Genomic DNA, 20,280 nt, shown 5'->3' with positions numbered 1-20,280 from the left:
CAACGGATTATCACAGAGGGTAGAACAGAGGAATATGTGAAACAAGAAAGGGCTCTTGAAGCACAGATCTCAGAAAGGGCCAAACAGGAGGAATTGCTCTGGAGGCAAAAATCTCGTATCAGGTGGCTAAAAGAAGGGGAAAAAACACAAAATTCTTTCATCGAACGACTATCCAGCGCAGAATGAACAATAACATTACCCACATACAAACTGAGCAGGGGACAAGAGTGGAAAACCATGAAGACATTGAACTAGAACTACTCAACTACTTTAAGCAAGCCCATCAAGAACCACAGGGTAACAGAATGCAAGCAATAGATAAAATTACAAGGAATATACCGAAAGTCATTACGGAGGAGCACAATCAACTTCTACTCAAGCCGATCGACTTACAGGAGGTGGAAAATGCAGTGCATCAGCTGAAAGAGGGAAAGGCGCCAGGTCCTGATGGGTTCACTTCCAACTTCTTTCATAATTTTTGGGACCTAATTAAAATGGACGTCTGGCAGGTTGTGGAGGAATCAAGATCTATGCGATGGATGCTGCCAGCTATGAATGCCACATTCATAGCGCTGATACCAAAAGAGGCTCAGTCTAATACCCCAGACAAATTTCGGCCCATTGCCCTATGCAACATCATCTACAAGATCGTTTCAAAAATTGTAGCAACAAGACTCAAGCCGCTATTACCATTTCTCGTATCACCGGAGCAGTCGGGATATGTAGAAGGCCGACAGATCACAGATGGAATAATCCTTACTCATGAAATCATTCATTCTCTGAAAAGCTCCAAGAAATCAGGTATGCTCCTCAAAATCGACCTCTCAAAAGCCTTTGACAGCTTAAGCTGGGTCTACATTCAGAAAATCCTTATCGCTTTTGGCTTCTCCTTAACTTGGACACGCTAGGTTATGAGTCTCATTTCTTCCTCTTTCTTCTCAATCTTGATCAATGGAATTCCATCCTCTCCTTTTCAGCCTTCTCGGGGAATCAGACAGGGAGACCCGCTTTCCCCTTTCCTCTTTGTGATAATGGCGGAAGGTCTAGGACGTTGTATTAAAGATGCTCTATCTTCCCGGAAACTCAAAGGTCTGACTTTTCCAAACTCTCCTACCTTCACCCACCAGCAATTTGTGGATGACAATATGCTTTTCGGTCACCCTTCCGTTCAGGAAGCTCGTCAATTCAAATCATTATTGTCTGATTTTTCAGAAGCTTCGGGAGCAAAAATAAATAAAGTCAAGTCCCAGATATTCTTTTTTCATACGCCTGCTGTCACCCAAGCAACTATAGCTCGAATCCTTGGGTTCTCAATAGCCTCTCTTCCCTCCAAGTACCTAGGAGCTCCTTTGACTGATGCAGCTTTGAAACATTCCTCATGGAGGCTGCTCTTAGAAAAATTGGAGGCACGCCTATCTTCCTGGACTCATAGATCCCTCAACTTAGCTAGTCGTCTCATCCTGATCAAGGCAGTTCTCCAATCCATGCCGTTGTACCTTTTCTCTATCCTTGCTGCACCCAAATGGGTTCTCAAAGAAATCAAATGTCTACAGAGATCCTTCCTGTGGGGTAATACTACTCAAAAACGCAAATGGGCTTTGGTCAAATGGGAAACTGTCTGCCTTCCAAAATCTGCAGGAGGAACAGGTCTGCGCGATCCCTACCAAAGCAACGTGGTAATGGGAGCTCGCATCTGGTGGAAGTGGCTCACTGTACCGTCCACCCCTTGGGCCAGGCTCTGGAATGCCAAGTATGCCAACAGTCGACCAACAGAAGAATTAATCCGAATTTCAGAAGTCAGGACAGGATCACTAATATGGAATGCAGCCAAGCAACATAGACTCTTAATATAGCAACATAGCTTCTGGGAAGTTAAAAATGGAAATACAGCAAGGTTTTGGGAGGACTCATGGCAGCAGCAACCCAAATTAAAGGACTTACTACTACCCCATCAAATCCCGGAACAGATCCTGCAATTGTCAAGCACAGTCAAGCATTTCTGGCTCCCATCCACCATGCAGGGAAACAGGCAATGGAACAGTGCGGATAGCATATTAAGCCAAGGAACGGAATTAGCAAAGAAGACTCTAGGAACATAACTAATAAAGAGAAGAATACAATATTCAGAGGAGATGGATGTGCTTAGGTGGGGATATGAAGAGAAAGGCACCTACTCTACAAAGGAGGCTTATCACATCATCATGCAGGAGCACATTGTTAAGGACCCTCTTTGGAAGAGAATATGGGACCCCAAATTTTGGCCGAAAATCTCCACCTTTCTATGGCTTTTATGTCACAATAGAATCCTAACATGGGACAACCTCAGGAAGAGGAGCTTCCATGGTCCCTCCTACTACCCCAACTGTAAGAAAGAGGAGGAGACCGCTCAGCACATTATGCACTCCTGCCCGCTAGCGCACAAACTTTGGGAAAAGATCAGCTTCAGGTGTCAAAAGGATGGGAGGACTTCAGGAGATATTATCGACACTATTCGAAACTGGGATCAGAGTCCGTTCAAAAGCAAGCTTCTAAACTCCCTATGGAAGCTAATACCGGGATTTCTTATGTGGACAATATGGAAGGAGAGAAATCGACGCATCTTCAAAAATCAATCTATGCCTGAGGAATCCCTATGGATCACAATATGTCAAAACATAAGGGAGACCTTACTTCTACAAACTTGGTATGAGGAGGACTTCCCCTCAACCCCACAGGAGCAAACCATATGGACAAACTGGAATATACAGTGGAATCAAGCACTGATAATCAAGGAAAAAACTCAAGTTAAAAAAAGCATACCGGATAAATGGATACCTCCTCCCCGTCATATGTTCCAACTAAATTTTGACGGCGCCTCTAAAGGGAATCCAGGTAAGGCTGGATTTGGGGGAATAATCAGAAATCATGTAGGTATACCATGCCTAATCTTCCTAGGCTCAATTGGGTGGGATACCAACAACTCTGCAGAATTAGAAGGATTATGGCAGGGCCTTATCCTAGCTCATAATCATGGACTCTTTCCACTTGTTATAGAAGGAGACTCGCAGATACTTATCAGCATGGTCACCAAAATCCTGCAAGGAACCTCCTCAAGTAAGGTAAGCAACAGTTGGAGGCTAGCAAGTCGATTACATCTAATTGAAACTTGGCTCTCCACCCACAGGGCAATCAATCTCAAGCATATTCGACGGGAAGGGAACAAAGTAGCAGACTTACTGGCGAACATAGGAGTTGAAAGCGGAAAGGCTCTACATACAGATTCTCTCTCTTTGCTAGCCAGTGAACAACAGATCCGGGAGTATAAGGATCTGGTCAAAAGAGAAATGATCCAGGAGAAAGAAACGCACCCGGATGCGGGTGTTTTCCAAGAGCATTAATGGGCTCATTTAGTAATGCCAGCGCAAGGACCAGCCAGGTGATGAATTGGGCCCGGATCAAGGCTCACAGCAGTCGAAATCTGTCCAGCATGCAGATGGCAATAAATGGCCCATCAGGCCGAGAGATGGATACAATCGATATCAGAATGGCGCCTCTTGTTCCCATTGTTCGTCCCCCGATCCGTAGCTCTTGTCCGCTGCAGGCAAAGCTGGCAGGTAGCAGAACAGCTACTGGAAAACGATGTTGGCACCTTAGTTGCATCGATTTGGGAAATGGCCTCCATTTCTCCCACTCCATGCTCTGCCCTGTAAATCCTGCTCAGAAGCCCTGTTTCTGCAATCAATCCCCCTCCCCTACTGATTATCCCGCTGATTTGCTCTCGGTCCTCACCAGGATGGTAAGGGAACGCATGAGGAGTCGATATGGAGGCTCTCGGGGAGGCAGAGCGAGACCTCATACTACGCAGAGCTCGGCTCCCCCTTCCCCTCCTCAGAACCAGGAAGATGAGCCTCAGCCCAGACCTCAGCTCAGACACTATTCCTACGCGCGCAGCAGGCGGGGGAGTGGGATGGCGTCAAGGGATCCGCACAGAGATGTTGGGCTCCATTCTGTTATTTCCCAGCAGAGTCCTGGCTCTGCCTCTCACGCTACCCATTTCAGGTTCCATAGCCGTCTAAACAAACCTACTATCACTGCCAAGGTGACCGTCGTCTTCACTGAAGAAGAAATGCTAGATAGTGATCAAGTGACAAGCTCTGAGGAGCATTCTCAGGAAATGAGAGCCCAGGATATGAGAGGAAGTCAGGAGAAAAATTCAAAGGATGTTAGCCAGGGAATCAGGCATAGCAGAATGTATGGTGACGATGAGCATGCAGACGAATTTCAACGGGCGGGTGGCAGCTCTGCAGGCGTGGCTTTAACGGTGGAGTGTGCTGGCAGCTCAAGAGGCACCCAGCAGATAGAGGGGCCTACAGGCGATGCTGAGAAGAGCGATGTGGAGAAAAAGGAAGATGATTGGGAACAGTATGCGTGTCCCGTGGTCGAGGAAACTCCGGAGGAGGAGCAAAACAACTGATGCCTTCTGGCAAATGCAGCCACCCATGAACCAAATCGGCTTCAGGCAGATCACGGGTTGGTCCAGTCGCTTGATATTTTTGCGTATGTTTAGCAGTACAGTAGTTTTGTTGGTTTGCTGTCATGTCCAGTGTAGCTGAGTTGCACCTTCTTGCTGTGTCACAAGGTTGAATTTTGGTGTCTGTTGATGTCAGTACAGAGTCATATGGTAACTGTTTTGTAATCTCATGTTGGTTTCCCCAATCTGGGGCAGTATCAACTGTTTCGATGAAAACTAGAAACAGAGTTTGAGGCGGGGCCTCGGTGTAATTATATTTTTTGCTTTTTAATAGAATTAGTCTTACTTAAAAAAAAAAACATTTACCTTGTGAAGAAACTTTAATCCATAAACCATTAGAGGAGCAATTTATGATTAGAACTTGTTCGAAAACTGTTGTTTAAGCTCACCAAGAAGAAAACCCTGGAATTTCCCTTAACCATCCTTGTCAATCTAAAGAGAGCAAACATCAAGTTGTGGAAGACTTGTACAAGTTGGAGAACCATGAATATGTGGATCCTATTGAAGCTTGGTTCCAAACAATTGCCAACACACCCCATTTCGTCATCACTCGACAATTCTTGGTACCATATCAAGTAAAGCAGTTGGTTTCTCATACTTCGATATGTGTTAAAGTTTACATTTGAATCTGAATGTGAGTATGTTTAGTATCATGTTATGCACATGGTTACACTGGACCCTTAGTGCAGGTGATTCACTTTGCCCAACAAAAGGAACTTTAACTATACAATTGGATAATGGTAAGATGGTCACCCTGGGAAGGTATCACTTTGTTATCTTTCTTCTTCCATATTTCCATCTATGTTTAATACCATGACTTTGAAATTATGTCACTTTTATTTGTAATGAGGATATTGAGATGAAGAACTACTAATTAAGGCTGCTCCTGAGATGCTTATGGAAATTTTAATGGTTGGTTATTTTATGATGACACTATCCCTGCAATAACAACATTGTTAGCATTCCTTTGGTAGCCCTAGCATTAGGTACTCTTTTGAAAATAATAAAGGTCAATTTTGACATCATTGAATCTTTGGTCACAAATCTTTCTTATTAATGCAAAGGAAGTTGACATCATATGACACTTACCTACATGCTCTTACTTAATTAGCCCTATATTTTAAGTCAATCCAACATGACTCTAATAGAGAAACCCTAGCCCTTCAGTTTTGATTAACTTTGGTCTCTACTAGAGGTTTTGCTTGCATGAGGACATGCAAGATGATCGGCATGGGGAGGTGTCAAGCCTCTATTTTTTCATAATTAATACATCTTTTTCCCTCATGTTGTTACCTAGTTCTCATAGTTATTGTCGTCATTTTGCACATTCTTGGGCTAATTCTCTTAAACATAAGCATGAAGAGGTAAATTAAGTTTCCTTTGTTTTAGAGTATTTATATAATATCATTACTCATTATGGATGTTTTCTCCTTTTCTATGCAACATGATCTTTCAATTTTGATCTTGTACCATGATCCTACACTCTTGAGGATTTCCGCACAAAGAGAAGATCGTGCATGTTGTCTTCAGTGTTTTGCACATATTTGGCATGTCGAGGTTCTCAAGAAAACATATGGAATTCCATACAAACAATTGGTCAACCAACTTCTACATGGAATACATTTTTTCCTGCACTAAAGAGCAATCAATTTGGGATTTGAGAGATCGACACGCTTTCGAGGAAAACTAGAGAAAGTTTTTGTCCAAAATAATGTATTAAGACATCCACATGAGTTGGAATGCACCCAAGTCACACGTGTGGGTTTCCAGAGGCAAAATCAACAAATCTGCTTAAAATCTGCACAGTTTTCAAATTGCCAACTTTCACCTTGATTTTTGTGCAAATGGAGGAGAATCTCGAAACTATGGCTTAATGGGTTTTCCTAGTATAGCAAATTATCTAAAACCCAAACCATTTCCCAAAATTCGTAATGATTTGGGAGATACATGTTGATTTGGGGTAGCATCGGATGTGCTCTAAGCCTCAAATTTTGCAGGGAGGCTTGGGCACATGCATTCCAAAGAACCTAGAAACCGTTTTGGGAAATTCCACCCAGAGACGATTATATTAAAATAATTAATATTTTTAATGGGGTTCCTAAGTCTAAACTTAGGAAAATTAAAATATTAATGGGTATTAATTTAATTGTGGGTGAATCTTCTAGATAAAGACGGAGATCAAGTCAAAATGATCTGAGCCTTTGATTAGGAGTTAATCTAGGTCATTGGTTGTCCAACATGAGAAGAAGGGACTTGAAGGTCATTTAGAAAACACACCGAGGGATCAAGAGATCGAATTTCTGAAGTGAGAAGTTCTCAGGAGGAAATTGTGATCGAGTAGATTTCTTGCAGTTGGGGGGCAGGGATAGTTGGGTTTGAGTATCTTCTCCAGAGCCCAGGATACGCAACAAAGAGAGGCAGAGAGACACCAGAGGGGTTGACACTGAGCCAGAAGGGCCATCGTAGAGCTTGACACTGAGCCAATAGGGCTCAGGCAGAGACAACTCAGTCACCCACTCAGAAGTCCGAGTTTTGCAGAGGAGCTAACATTTTTGAGCCGGGAGGGCTAGAAATTGCTCCAGAAGGCAAGACGTTTCCCATTTGCGCTGACGCAAAGCCTCGGAGAGATCCACGCAGGGGCAGCATAGTTGTAGTCGGGGATAGTTGATTTAGCTAACGGAACAACCAGGATTTGTCAAGTAGAGTGAGGTAATCTCAGAATTCTTCTCTACCCGTTGTATTTCTCTGTAACTGGATTGTCGGGAGGGCATCCAGAGTTGTATTCAGAAACTACTGCTTAATAATATAAAACCCTTAGAGTTGTTGCACCAGTTTTCCCTCATTGGGTTTTTCCGGGGATAATTGTCCAAAAATAACGGTGTCCTATGTGTTTGTATTTCCTTGCTCAGTTTCTATGTTTCAGAATCATACTTAATTTGGTGTAGGCTGCTTAAGAAGAAATCTGAAATAAGTTTGTAATGTAATTTACAATCTAGGTGAAGTAGATTCAGTTGGTTGCAGTAGGATTCCTGAGATTATTAAATCTAGGAATTTTCACACAGTTTTCAAACTGCCAACTTTCACCTCGATTTTCATGCAGATGGAGGAGAATCTCGAAACTATGGCTTAATGGGTTTTCCCAGTATAGCAAATTATCTAAAACCCAAACCGTTTCCCAAAATTCGCAATGGTTTGGGAGATACACAGGGTTCTTTCAAGCAATTTTGTTAAAAATGCACAAAGTTCCAGAATTCTAGGATCTTGCCAAGATTTGCAAAAAAATGGAAAATTTTGTATCAGATATATATTTCTTTGATTGGATTATGGTTGTACTGGGTATCCATCAATGGAAAATAGTTGGGATTCAATTTCTCATCTTGTTTTGTAATGGATTGGCTGGACTAAAGCCAAATTTGTATTATGAAATGTATAAAAAACAGAGTTATGGCTAGAGAGGACAGAAAGCCATTCCATACTCTCATGTTGTTGAATTGAGTTTTGGGGGTTGCCCCCCCTCTGATTGACTGGGATTCTAAGCTTATGTTCCATGATGTAAAATGACTGCACAACATTTTAATAAATTCATGCCAAGTTCATTCCTTATTTTAGAGTGTATTTGATGCTTATATTGGCTCTACGATTTAAGTAGTTTGCAGAGTGTGTGAGCTGGATTGGTTGGGCCCACCAACCAGCTCAACACCTCTCTTTTTAGTTTATCTATTTGAATGGTTTATTAGTCTGTTATTGGATTGTATATTTCATCTTTTGGTGCATTAACTATTGTGATTTATTTTCAAGATTTAATGAAACTGAGCGCTTTGCTTTTATGCCATTTGCATAGTTCTTTGATTTGTGCTTACTTCATATTCAGATCTGGGAATTTACAGTCTTAAGTGTGAGAGATCCTAATAAGAAATATCATACATTTGATTGTGTGGATAAGGATGTTAAGTTACATCACATTGTTTTGTGAGTTTTGAAGTGGACTGTCTTCATAAGAATTTGGTGCATGATCTGTTCAGGGTTTCGATTTTGTTCATGATCTGAGGTGTTTTGTCAAGGAAGAGATACAGATGTACTTTGAGGAAAGACTTAGATTCATAGAGTTGTAGATCCATTAAATCTTATAATTCCTATGTCATAACATAACTTCAACAAACCTTTTCCGTTCGAAACCTTTGCTAAACATTGTGACTAGGGTTTTGAAGTATTTAATGAGATCTTTGATTACTATTGAATGAGTTAACAAGCATTGAAGAGCACAGTAGTTTTATTTACATTTATTGGACTGAGACTTGTTGACAAACCAAAACCCTGGTGTAGAATTAAGGTGTGACCTGGAACCAACAGTTGAGATTGGATTTTGAATGCAAACCTTGTGGTAATATGACATGATGTGAAAACAGAATCTGCATTATTTATTATTGTGACTGCTTGGTCTATCAAGTTTGTGTGATCTTGTTTTCAATTCGGATTACATAGTTTTCACTTGTAATCATTGGAACAATGGCTCACACTTATGCACTTACAATATTTGATGAACAGTCATTGCAAAGACTATTAGATGAAGGAGGTTTTGATCATTTAACCATATACCGCAGGCTTTGTTTTGGATAATTACCTGCAAGACAATGGCTTGTAATTTTAAAATTAAAAAGTTTGTTTTCGCTCCAATTTGTCTTTCCTGCACCAGCATTAGTAATTTAAACATTTCTAGCATCAAGATCTGATTTGGAAGATGAGACATTTGTTAGAGAATGGATGCAAGTTTGTGTGATTGTCAGGACAGGGGTTATTTCCAGTTCATGCACACAATGTTTGCTCATATGGTTGATGCATTATGACTCATAGGATTTGACTCCTATAATCTTCTTTTCATCATATGGCATAATCGGACAAATATGTTTTCTCACACAGGTATATCAACCCATGTAACTTGCGTTACATTGCGAGCATGTAAATTTAGTGGTTTTGCCCCCTTTCTCTCCCTCAAGCTTTGTCACATAATTATGCAAAGGTGTTCAACTCTCTTTGGGTTTCTTTGCATCATCATCATCATAGTTTCATCATCCCCTGCCATCTCTTCCTCCTCTACACAATATGTTCCATTATTTGCTTTTTTCTGCCTCATCATTGATACTTCAAGCTCCCAACACCACGATCATAATAAAAAAATGGAACCAAAAGAATAAACCACATGCCCATCATGCCTCTTCAAAATAACCTATTGTTTGTAATAGAATGAGGGGGGAGAAGAAATGGAAAATAGTAGAAGAAGAAAACATTCAAGTATTCAACAAAAAAGTTATACAAGTTTATAACACATGTATGATGTAAAGAAAGCAAGCAAGAATGGGCTTAGAGGCTACCTCTTCCACTCCAATGGCAGTTGAATGTAAATATGGCAACTTTCAATCTGCCTTTCAAGCTCTCACAAATCTACTCCTCAACAACTAGCAAAGATGAGTGAAATGAGAGAATGAGACCAAATGGAGTGAACGAGTGTTTTAACTTTTCATCCATTAAGGAAGCCTAGCCATGACTTACTTTCTCTGTAGGAACCTTGTCCTGGCTCACACAAGCAAACAAAAAAATAACAATCGCTCAAGTGCATGGCAGCGACCAGGCAGCACTTGAAGGGCATAATTTTTTACTCTGGGAGAGTTTTGGGAGAACCCAAAGTGTTCTAGGAGCATCCAAAGAGTACCTCAAGAGTGCCACTCCTAGGGCACTCAGAAGCGTTTTCAAAATGAAAGGAACATGCTGCCTGTAAATTTTTAAGCCCTAGAAGACTGTTGTCATATGTTTCTCTTTATTAAATAAATTAGAGCTGAACTTATTTAATCATAGAAATAGAGATTTCTGAACATGCAACAATCACACTTACAGCCAAAAATGAACAGCAGAACAATAAACAAGATACATCATTAATTACACCCTCAAATGAACTTTTCATTTAACTTTTCAAGCTTATAGAGAAACCTCCACAAGCTGTCAAAATAACAGCTGTACCATACCCACAAAAATCAGAACTGCACTTCCCAAGATGAATCTGCCTACTAGACAACAAATAATTTGCGTACTATGAAAATTCTATCACTGCAGCAACTGATTTACTTTTTCTACTTATTTCACCATAAGTTATTCATGAAATTACTTCAATAAACATTAAAATAAATACTGCTGCAGATATCACACCATAATACAGAAACAAACATATGCACAAGAATCAACACATTGACACAGTTATTTTGGACTAATGTCCCCAGAAAAACCCAATGTGGGAAAACCAGTGCAGCAAGGGAGGATTTTATTATTCAGCAATTTTCTAGTACAACAAGGTGCCAAACTGGCTTACCCACAGATAGACAAATTCTTCAGCACCTCTTTTGAACCCAACATCAGCCCTACTGACCTCTGCGTGACCTGAAACCCTCTGTGTCAGCCTGTTGATCCTCTGCGCAGCCTCTCTGGCCTTCTGCATCACTCCTGCAGCCTCTGTGTGGATGATGCAAGCCCTGCTGGCTCTACACAATCTCTGTTGTCTCTACGTGGTTCCCTCTGGTCCTGCATCTACCTTCTCTGCCTCTATGTTGATCTCCCATCTCTCTGTTCCGTACTTGATGCCTCCTGACTGCTCTCCAAACCACTGCTTCAATTTCTCAGCTAACCCTGCTCCAAAAATTGAACTGACTGGTCTCATTCAGTGTGTTCTCCAAGTGCCCCTTAAGCCTCCTCTTATACTTTTCTCCTTGACAAATCAATAGTCGAGATTAAGTCCCTAATCAACGGCTAAGATTAGATCTGGCTTGATCCATGAATTTTGGACCATTCTAACACAGTTTCATATTAATTCACATTAATATTTTATTTTCCCTAAGTTTAGACTTAGGGATTACATTAAAAATATTAATTATTTTAATATCTCCCAAACTGTTTAGAACTTGCCCAAACCCTTTTTGCGTATTGAAGATCTCATGTGCCTTAGCCTCTCCACCAAGTTTCGTGGCTAGAGCACATCCGATGCTACCCCAAATCAACACTCCCTCTTAGCGAGGACTGTGCTCTGGCAATACTCCTCACTGAGCATCACCCTGATCATCCGGCATCGGTTCCTGTGTTGATGCTAAGCCTTCCTGCCCAACATCCTCTACACTATTGTATCCTGTATTGCTGCCCATGGCTCTGCCACTGTTGCATCTGTACGACAACTCCCTCTGCATCTATGTTGTTGTTGGTCCTTTCTCCCAACACTGCATCTGCACTGCAACTCCCTCTTCATTCGTGCTGCTAACACACTCATTTCTACTTCTGAAAGGGGTTCTTTACCATCCCCATCTTTTCCCTGAAGTAGTCAAATTTTGACTTTTCAAGGGCCTTGGTGAGGATATCTACCACCTACTCTCCGGTAGGAGTGTAGCTCAACTATACAGCTCCTCGTTTGACACATTTTCTGACAAAATGACATCGGATATCAATATGCTTCGACCTATCATGAAACACTAGATTCTCAAAGAGTTTGATGCAACTCTGATTATCACACATGATCCTGGTCGCCTCCATATTTCTTCTGAATAGGTACACCAGCAGTTTTCTAAGCCATATGGCCTCACACGAAGTTGTGCTTGCTGCCATATATTCTGCCTCAGATGAGCTCAGAGCCATGGACTTCTATTTCCTACTGCACCAGGAGGTCATTCCTGATCCAATGTTGAAACAGTACCCAGAGGTACTTTTCCGATCCACTAAACTTCTTGCCCAATCTGCATCAGTAAATCCACTCAACCTGATATCCTGATTCCTTCCCCTTGGTGTATAAGAGCCCATAATCAACTATTCCCTGTAAATACCTGAGAACGTGTTTCGCTGCTTCCCAATGTGCCCTCTTTGGTTCCACCATGAACTGACTGAGGGTTTTGATAGCGTAGCAAATGTTTGGCCTGGTATTGACCAGATACATTAAGGACCTTATAAGCTGCCGGTATAGGGTTGGATTGACATCCTTGTCTTCTGATGCATTAATATTCTTCCAGTTGGTGATCATTGGCGTAGCCATAGGTCTACAATCTCCCATCTCGAACCTTTTCAGGATTTCTGTAGCATATCTCCCTTGCCCAAGGAAGATTTCTCCTTTCTACTGTCAAACTTCCAACCCTAGGAAGTAGTGCATTTGTCCCAAATCCTTCATATCGAACTCTGTGGCTAGATTCTTCTTGCAGTCCTCAATGAGTCTGGATGATCCTGTCAAAAAGAGATCATCCACATATAATACTAAGATAAGCGGCTCGTTGTCTATGACCAGATAGTAGAGATTCGGATCCGCGTCACTCTTGACAAACCCCATCTTTTGCAAGTAGCCATCTATTCGACCATACCACAATCTCGATGCCTGCTTCAGCCCATACAAGGCTTTCTTCAATCTACATACATTAGACTTCTTCTCATGACTTTCAAAGCCCTCTGGTTGTTCAATGTATACCTCTTCCTCTATTACCCCGTTCAGAAATGTTGTCTTGACATCCATCTGAAAGATCTCCCATCCCATCTGGATTGCAAGAGATATCATGGTCCTAATAGATATATACCTGGCTACTGGAGCAAAGGTTTCCTCATAGTCAATCCCTTCCTTTTGAGCATACCCCTTAGCCACAAACCTGGCCTTGTATTTCTCAACACTGTCGTCCGCAACATATTTGATCTTGTAGATCCATCTTGAACCTACCACAGATCTATCTTGAGGTCTTGACACCACCTCCCAGACATCGTTCACCATTATGGAGTTATACTCCTCTACCATCGCATCTAGCCAGACCTAATGCTGAGCTGCCTCCTTGAAACTAGCAGGCTCTCCATCCTGAACTACTAACGCCTGACATCTGTCTAGTTGTTTTCGCTCCCTCTTAATGTTCCTTTTATTTTCTTCCTAGTCAAATTCTCCACTAGAGCCTTGAACTCCTTGAATCGACAGAAAACCTCATCCTTGGTTTTCAAAAAATAAATCCAAGTTTTCCTCGAGTGGTCATCAATGAAGGTAAGGAAATATTTGGCACCATTAAAAGCTTTGATAGACATAGGTCCGCAGATATCTGAGTGTATCAATCCTAGTACACTCTTGGCCCTGTGTTTGCTCCTAGGAAATGTCGCCTTGGCATACTTTCCTAGAGCGCATCCCCTAAATACATCATCTCATTCCATACTTAGATCCGGAACTCCTGTTACAGTGTTCCTGAGAATTCTCAGAGCTCCATGGTGCAAGTGACCCATCCTTCTGGGACATAGTTCGTTCAAGTCCTTGTCCCCATGACTGCCTATTAGTGCCATTGGTGATTCTAGTTGTAATCTATACAACCGATTACTTTTGATCCCGATCTGCACTTTATTTTTCCAGCTCGGGTGTTTGATGTATACCTTTTCCTTTATGAAGTAGACGTCATAGCCCTTGCCTTGTAGTTGTGACACGAAAAGTAAGTTCATCCCTAATCTTGGTACATGCAGCACATTTGTGGCATGGAACCGCTCTCCCGATTCTGTCTGAAAGACTATGGTACCCTTCCTTGCTGGAGTACACTTTGCCTTGTTCCCCATGGTGATCTAAAAGTTCATCTTCTCTTCTCGATATTCTGAGAAACACTCCCTAATTCCTGTCATATGCCATGAGGCTCCACTGTCTATATACCATACTTCTGATGATGCAGCACTAGTCATGCACACCACTACTTCTTCTAGCCTGGAAGGCAACATAGTGAAATCAAATTTTTTTTCTCTTGTGCAATCTTCTGAAAATCGGTGTGAGTCCCCTGAGGTAGATGCCTTTGCATCGTGGTCTTGACCCATAACTAATTTTCTCTTTCTGTCTCTGATTACTTGCTCTGATACCATGTGAAAATTCTATCACTGCAGCAACTGATTTACTTTTCTTAATTATTTCACCATAAGTTATTCATGAAATTACTTCAATAAACATTAAAATAAATATTGTTGCAGATATCACACCTAATACAGAAACAAACATATGCACAAGAATCAATACATTGACACAGTTATTTTGGACTAATGTCCCCGGAAAAACCCAATGTGAGAAAAGGTGCAGCAAGGGAGGATTTCATTATTCAGCAATTTTCTAGTACAACAAGGTGCCAAACTGGCTTACCCACAGATAGACAAATTCTTCGGCACCTCTTTTGAACCCAGCGTCATCCCTATTGACCTCTGCGTGACCTGAAACCCTTTGTGTCAGCCTATTGAGCCTCTGCGTAGCCTCTAGCCTTCTGCGTCACTCCTGCAGCCTCTGCGTGGATAACGCAGGCCCTGTTGGCTCTGCGCAGTCTCTGTTGCCTCTGTGTGGTTCCCTCTAGCCCTGCGTCTACCTTCTCTACCTTTGAGTTGATCTCCCGTCTCTCTATTCCGTACTTACTGCCTCCTGATTGCTCTCCAGACCATTGGTTCAATTTCTCAGCTAACCCGGCTCCAGAAATTGAACTGATTAGTCTCCCTCAATGTGTTCTCCAAGTGCCCCTCAAGCCTCCTCTTATACTTTTCTCGTTGACAAATCAACGGCCGAGATTAAGTCCTTAATCAACGGCTAAGATTAGATCTGGCTTGATCCATGACTTTTGGACCATTCTAACACAGTTTCATATTAATTCACATTAATATTTTATTTTCCCTAAGTTTAGACTTAGGGATTACATTAAAAATATTAATTATTTCAATATCTCCCACACTGTTTAGAATCTACCCAAACCCTTTCTAGGTATTGGAGATCTCATGTGCCTTAGCCTCTCCACCAAGTTTCGTGGCTAGAGCACATCCGATGCTACCCCAAATCAACACGTACTTCCGCCTGCTTCTCAATTTTGACTCCTTTCATGTGTTCGGAATCTGCTTAACTAATCTCCTTTGATCTCTTAAGTTTTCTTGAGTGTACAAAAATGTGTGTCAACTTCTCTCATCTTGTCTTATTTGTGCCTTGGCAGAGATTACTAATCTCTTCAATCCTAGCAACCAATTTGCCAAATCCTAGCAGCTAACCTCCTTAACCCTAGCAACCACCTTATCTCAATAATGAGGAGCATGACTAATATTAGAACAAATCTAACTCACTAATATTTTAGAATCTCTAGAATATTTCATTTAGACTTCTAAGACAACGAGAAATTGAATATAGGAAATTTGACTTCCACTTGTATTTATTTAAGTGAAACTACAAGATGGTATCATTTCCCACTTTTACTGAGTGATTGCTAAAAGTTGCTTTGAACTATTTCTCACATGTTCACACATTGCTTGAGCAAAAAACTCTTACTCAAGCTATATTTCTCAACACTGCCAGGAGGGAGTGATCCAAAAGCACGCTTCCAAAAGCACTTTTAGGTCACTCCCTCTCAAAGCACGCTTTGGGAGCAAAGCAGTGGTGAGCCTCCCCTGTACCATAGGAGTTAACATATCAAAGACAATATGTCAGGAAATATGTCAGGGTTCAAGGGTGGTGGCCACTAATTAGGTTTTAATTAATGCTGTCAAATTCTTTTATGACATCAAGATATGTTTTGGCCATGCTGACATTTTGATCAAGAATGCAATTTCAGTGAAACATCCTTCAAATCACCAGTTCAGGGACAAGAACAAGAGTTTGAAGTGCCTATTAATCACTGTACCATAATAGAATCTTTTGTAAGGAAGAGCAAGCTCAAGCAGTAGTCTAATACTGTATCTTCATCTGCAATGCATGGTATTTTGCACAATAAAGAAATCTCTATATATAACATTATATAGCAGCTTTGTATATTCCAAGACATCATAGACAACCCAAAAACTCTGTTTGCCTATCTCATCAATAAGTAAGAAAACTAAAATAGCCAACTGATTTATTAGTTTACATATAAAATTGAATAAAGACCTTATAACTTAACAAGAATAACCATTAGACGGTACCTTATCTCTACCAGCACTGAGCAGATTCCAACCATTTTCAGAGACTGCCAAACTCGTCACAGTAGAAAAATGTTTTTCCAGCACAGAAATGCACTTCTTAGCTACTAGATCCCATACTCGAACTGTTGCATCATCACTTCCAGAAAACAGCTGAAAGAAACAACATAGAAAATTTTAATCTCCAAGATTGTACAGTACAGAGTGTTATATTTGAAGAGAAACATCTTTTAATATTAAATGTTCAGAAAATAATGTCAATACACAAAAGACTCACATTCGATGGGACCATTGTATATTTTAGCTCATAAACAGAAGATATACTAAAAACTAACGAAAATTACTTCAAGCATAACACCTCACCAAAAGACAATGGGGATCCGGATGGAATATGAATGTAGTTACAACTCCTTGGTGCCCTCGAAATGAATGTGTGCAATAGCCTCCATCCACATCCCAGACAAGAATATTTCTATCTGCACCAGCTGTAGCGAGCAATCCTCCAGAGGCATCACAGGCCATGTCTGCCACAGGACCGTTATGTGCCTGCAGAATTAGCAGCAGCCGTTTCAAATTTCAATCCCATGTTCAAAAATATGCAAGATACAATCAAGAGAATATAGAACAACCTCCTACGGTGAAGCAGATTTCTGCACTTCGTTAGAATATCACAACTATCACAAATAAACATATCACGACTATTTTTCATGTGCCACTCATTATCTTAATGCCAAACCTATTTTTTTTCAAATACAGGTATTTATTAAATATATACTAGCAAATAACAATCATATTTTTCAAAACCTTCATACATACTTCAAAGAAATGAATACAGGAAGAATACATGTTAATATATTCAAGTAACCAGGTAAGATAAAATAAGATAAAGGAAACTATTTTTTATTAATGCCCAAAGAATGACCACGAAAGTAGGTCAATGGGACTCAGAAGTATAATCCAGTGCAAGTACATAGAGTTAGCGCAATAGCAATTCCCATCACTAATCTACAAAAAAAAGCAAAATGGTGAAACAATATCCAGTCAAAAGGTGGCACCTCAAAGAGTGTCTGGCTAGAAAAAGAATACATAAGGAAGAGAAAGACAACACCCTAACAGAATCATCAGACAGAAGTAAAAGCCAATAAACTGTCTAATAATGGCCTCCAGAGTGAAACCTGGGCTACAGTTTACATGCATAAATAAACCATTTAAGTCTGATCTTTCTAATTAATCTCAAACGAAGACAACTCAAATATGTTGTCCAGAGTCTAGTCTCTGGAGAAAATTACTTTGATCTTCTAGCATAACTAGTCTGATCTTCTGAGACTTGTTGAAAGTTGGGGAAGCTATGGAATGAATTTCCCCATAGGAACCCCTACCCCAAGGAGAAGCCATCGTGCCCCAAAAAAGAGAATTCAAAATTGATTAAAGAAATATGGTTATTGATGTGTTTGGGCCCTGGGGCACTCCTCTTATTATTTAATGTGGCACAAATTTATTTGGGCAAGCGTCATCAAGAAACTTGGTAAATATATCAAGAGAAAATTTATATTGTGTGTTTTACAAGTTCGACCTCAAAGAAGTTCATGTTGGCCTCCATGTGTGAAAAGCCACGTCCCAAAATGCCTACAAATAGCCAATCAATGTGGCTCATTTTGAACACAAGAAACTCACATCTTTGGAGAGAGCCTTTCTGAGGTAGCCGCAGGCCTTGCGTACCCTAGCAGAAATAGAGAAAGGAGGTTTTTGGTGTTCTTGCTTGTGTCTGGTTTTGAATGAATTAGGGAAGACTTCAGGCCGAGTTGGAAGGGATCATTCTGTGCATATTTTGGTGGTGTTTTTATCATCAGAACAGGGATGAAATCTTTGTCTCTATGTTCTGTGTTCTCCGCTCAAGAAAAGGAAGGCCGAGATCCTTAAGGGTGCCCTCATGCCACTGTGATAGGGCCACATATCTTTGTGCTATCTCAGGTAGGGCCGAGCCCTATCAGAGTTGTTGGACAGTGACCTAATAACTATGATACATGACAGTGACCTCTGTGACAAGGGCCGAGTTTGAGCAGAAGTTAAAGGCTGTTCTGAACATAGGTCTTGGCAGTATTTCCGTGTCATGACAGCTGGCATTTCTGCAGAGATGGTCCGAGTTTTTGTTTTGGAAGGGCTTAACGCCTAATAGGAAGCTGATAAAATGCCGAGTTTATTCATGAACATCACAGGGTTTTGTGGAGATTTGAGGCCCAAATTAGGGCTGTCACTGCTGCTACAGGAAGCCCTAACCAGGGCCGAAAATCTCAGATATAAGTGCACTAGGCTGAAGTGTTTCCCAAGCAGAGGTATGTTGTTTTTCTTTAATGTTTTGCAAGGTGGAAATAGATCAGATTATATGGCAGGTTGTGTCGAATGTGTAAGGACTGATTTTGTGTAATCTGAGGAGGCTAATTGCAGAAGTATGGACTGTTGGATCACGCCCTAGTTTGTGGATTGTGTTAGGGCAGATTTGGGTTACGTTTAATGAAGTTGCAAGGATCTTCTTCTATGTTTGGACAGTGATACTTATCTTGATGATGATGACAGTAATGTATACAGTGATATATATGACGATGTGATATTGATGTATGGCATTATCCTAATAACAGTGAGACATAAATATATGATGTATGGCATGACAGAGATGCATGGTATTGTCCTAAAGACAGTGTGATATATATATGATGTATGGCTGTGATACCTGTGCTTGTGTCAGTGATACGTATGTTTATGTAGAAGACAATATTTGACACTGATATGACCTTGACAATGGTACTTACAGTGACATGGTGGCAGCCTTATCAAAGGTCATATTCTATCCTATATGATAGTGATATGTATGACAGTGAAGTCTATGACCATGATGTATATGACAGTGATGTTTATGACAGTGTTGATAGTAATTCTTGTGACAAGGATAGGAGGGCTTGTGAATACCTCCTTGAGAGGTATGTCTGCTGCTATCTTATGAGGATCTAGTATGATCCAGGATTGGCCCTAGGTGGCCTAATGTGATTGATGATGAAAGACTTATGTCTCATGATATTTGTACATTGTATCTCAGCTGAACATTTGATGAATATCTAAGAAAAATTTGGTTGGGTTTTCCCCCTTGTGGGATTTTGCTTCCAATCATAGTTCCTTGATTGTAGTCAGCTTCCTCATTATTCATATGAAAACATATTATGTTGATTTCATCTAGTGTGACTTGTGCTTTGTTGTAATCTTTCGGAGGAGGAGATTCTTTCTTCTCTTGATCATATTTCCCAATATGGAAATAGTGATCCATATCATCTGCAACCATATGACATGACTTTCATAGTAATCTATATAAGCATACATACCTCATCTTTCCTTTCGGTCATCCAGACTTCTTGTAGAAGCTTCATTTGAACGAAGGAACTTCTTCCTTCAGACCTTCTTTCCCATTATGTCATCATACCATCATCCCTTGAATCCCACGAGTTGGAATTCTTGATGAAAACCTTTGCTTCCTTTCTAGATTGGTGAATCCTTTGATGAGAATTCCGTCAGAGAAACTCGAGGATGTTTCATATCCTCACCCGGCAGATGTTGTCTTGACTATGATGATCCCAGTCGATGATGACCTCTACTTCCTTCTATAAGTATCAATGAGGTGTCCTAAGAGCTTCATATTCCTTGTAATCAGTAGAATTTGTACCAGACATACTTTTTGTTTCCCATGTCACGAGCTCTTCTAATGCTTCTATCACGACGCTACTTTCTAATCTGATGCATTCTATCTTATTTACACTGCATCCTATCTATAGCTTACAAGTGAAACGTACCTT

At 40.8% G+C, this 20,280-nt stretch overlaps 1 protein-coding gene across 1 annotated transcript in view; it reads right to left on the bottom strand.

Annotated features, from left to right (window-relative positions):
- The window catches only part of LOC149263628 (protein TORMOZ EMBRYO DEFECTIVE-like), a 306,527-nt gene that overhangs the window by 258,810 nt on the left and 27,437 nt on the right, over positions 1-20,280 (bottom strand). Inside the window, 2 exon segments of the mRNA XM_089426534.1 lie at positions 16,445-16,594; positions 16,805-16,987. Of these exon segments, the coding sequence (XP_089282660.1) occupies positions 16,445-16,594; positions 16,805-16,987 (333 nt within the window).

This window comes from Pinus tabuliformis, chromosome 6, assembly GCF_031772625.1.
Source record: "Pinus tabuliformis cultivar Carrire ecotype Pingquan chromosome 6, CPIR1, whole genome shotgun sequence".
Taxonomy (NCBI): Eukaryota; Viridiplantae; Streptophyta; class Pinopsida; order Pinales; family Pinaceae; genus Pinus; species Pinus tabuliformis.
The sequence above is the reverse complement of the archived record's forward strand: the minus strand, read 5'-3'. Positions and strand labels throughout refer to the sequence as shown.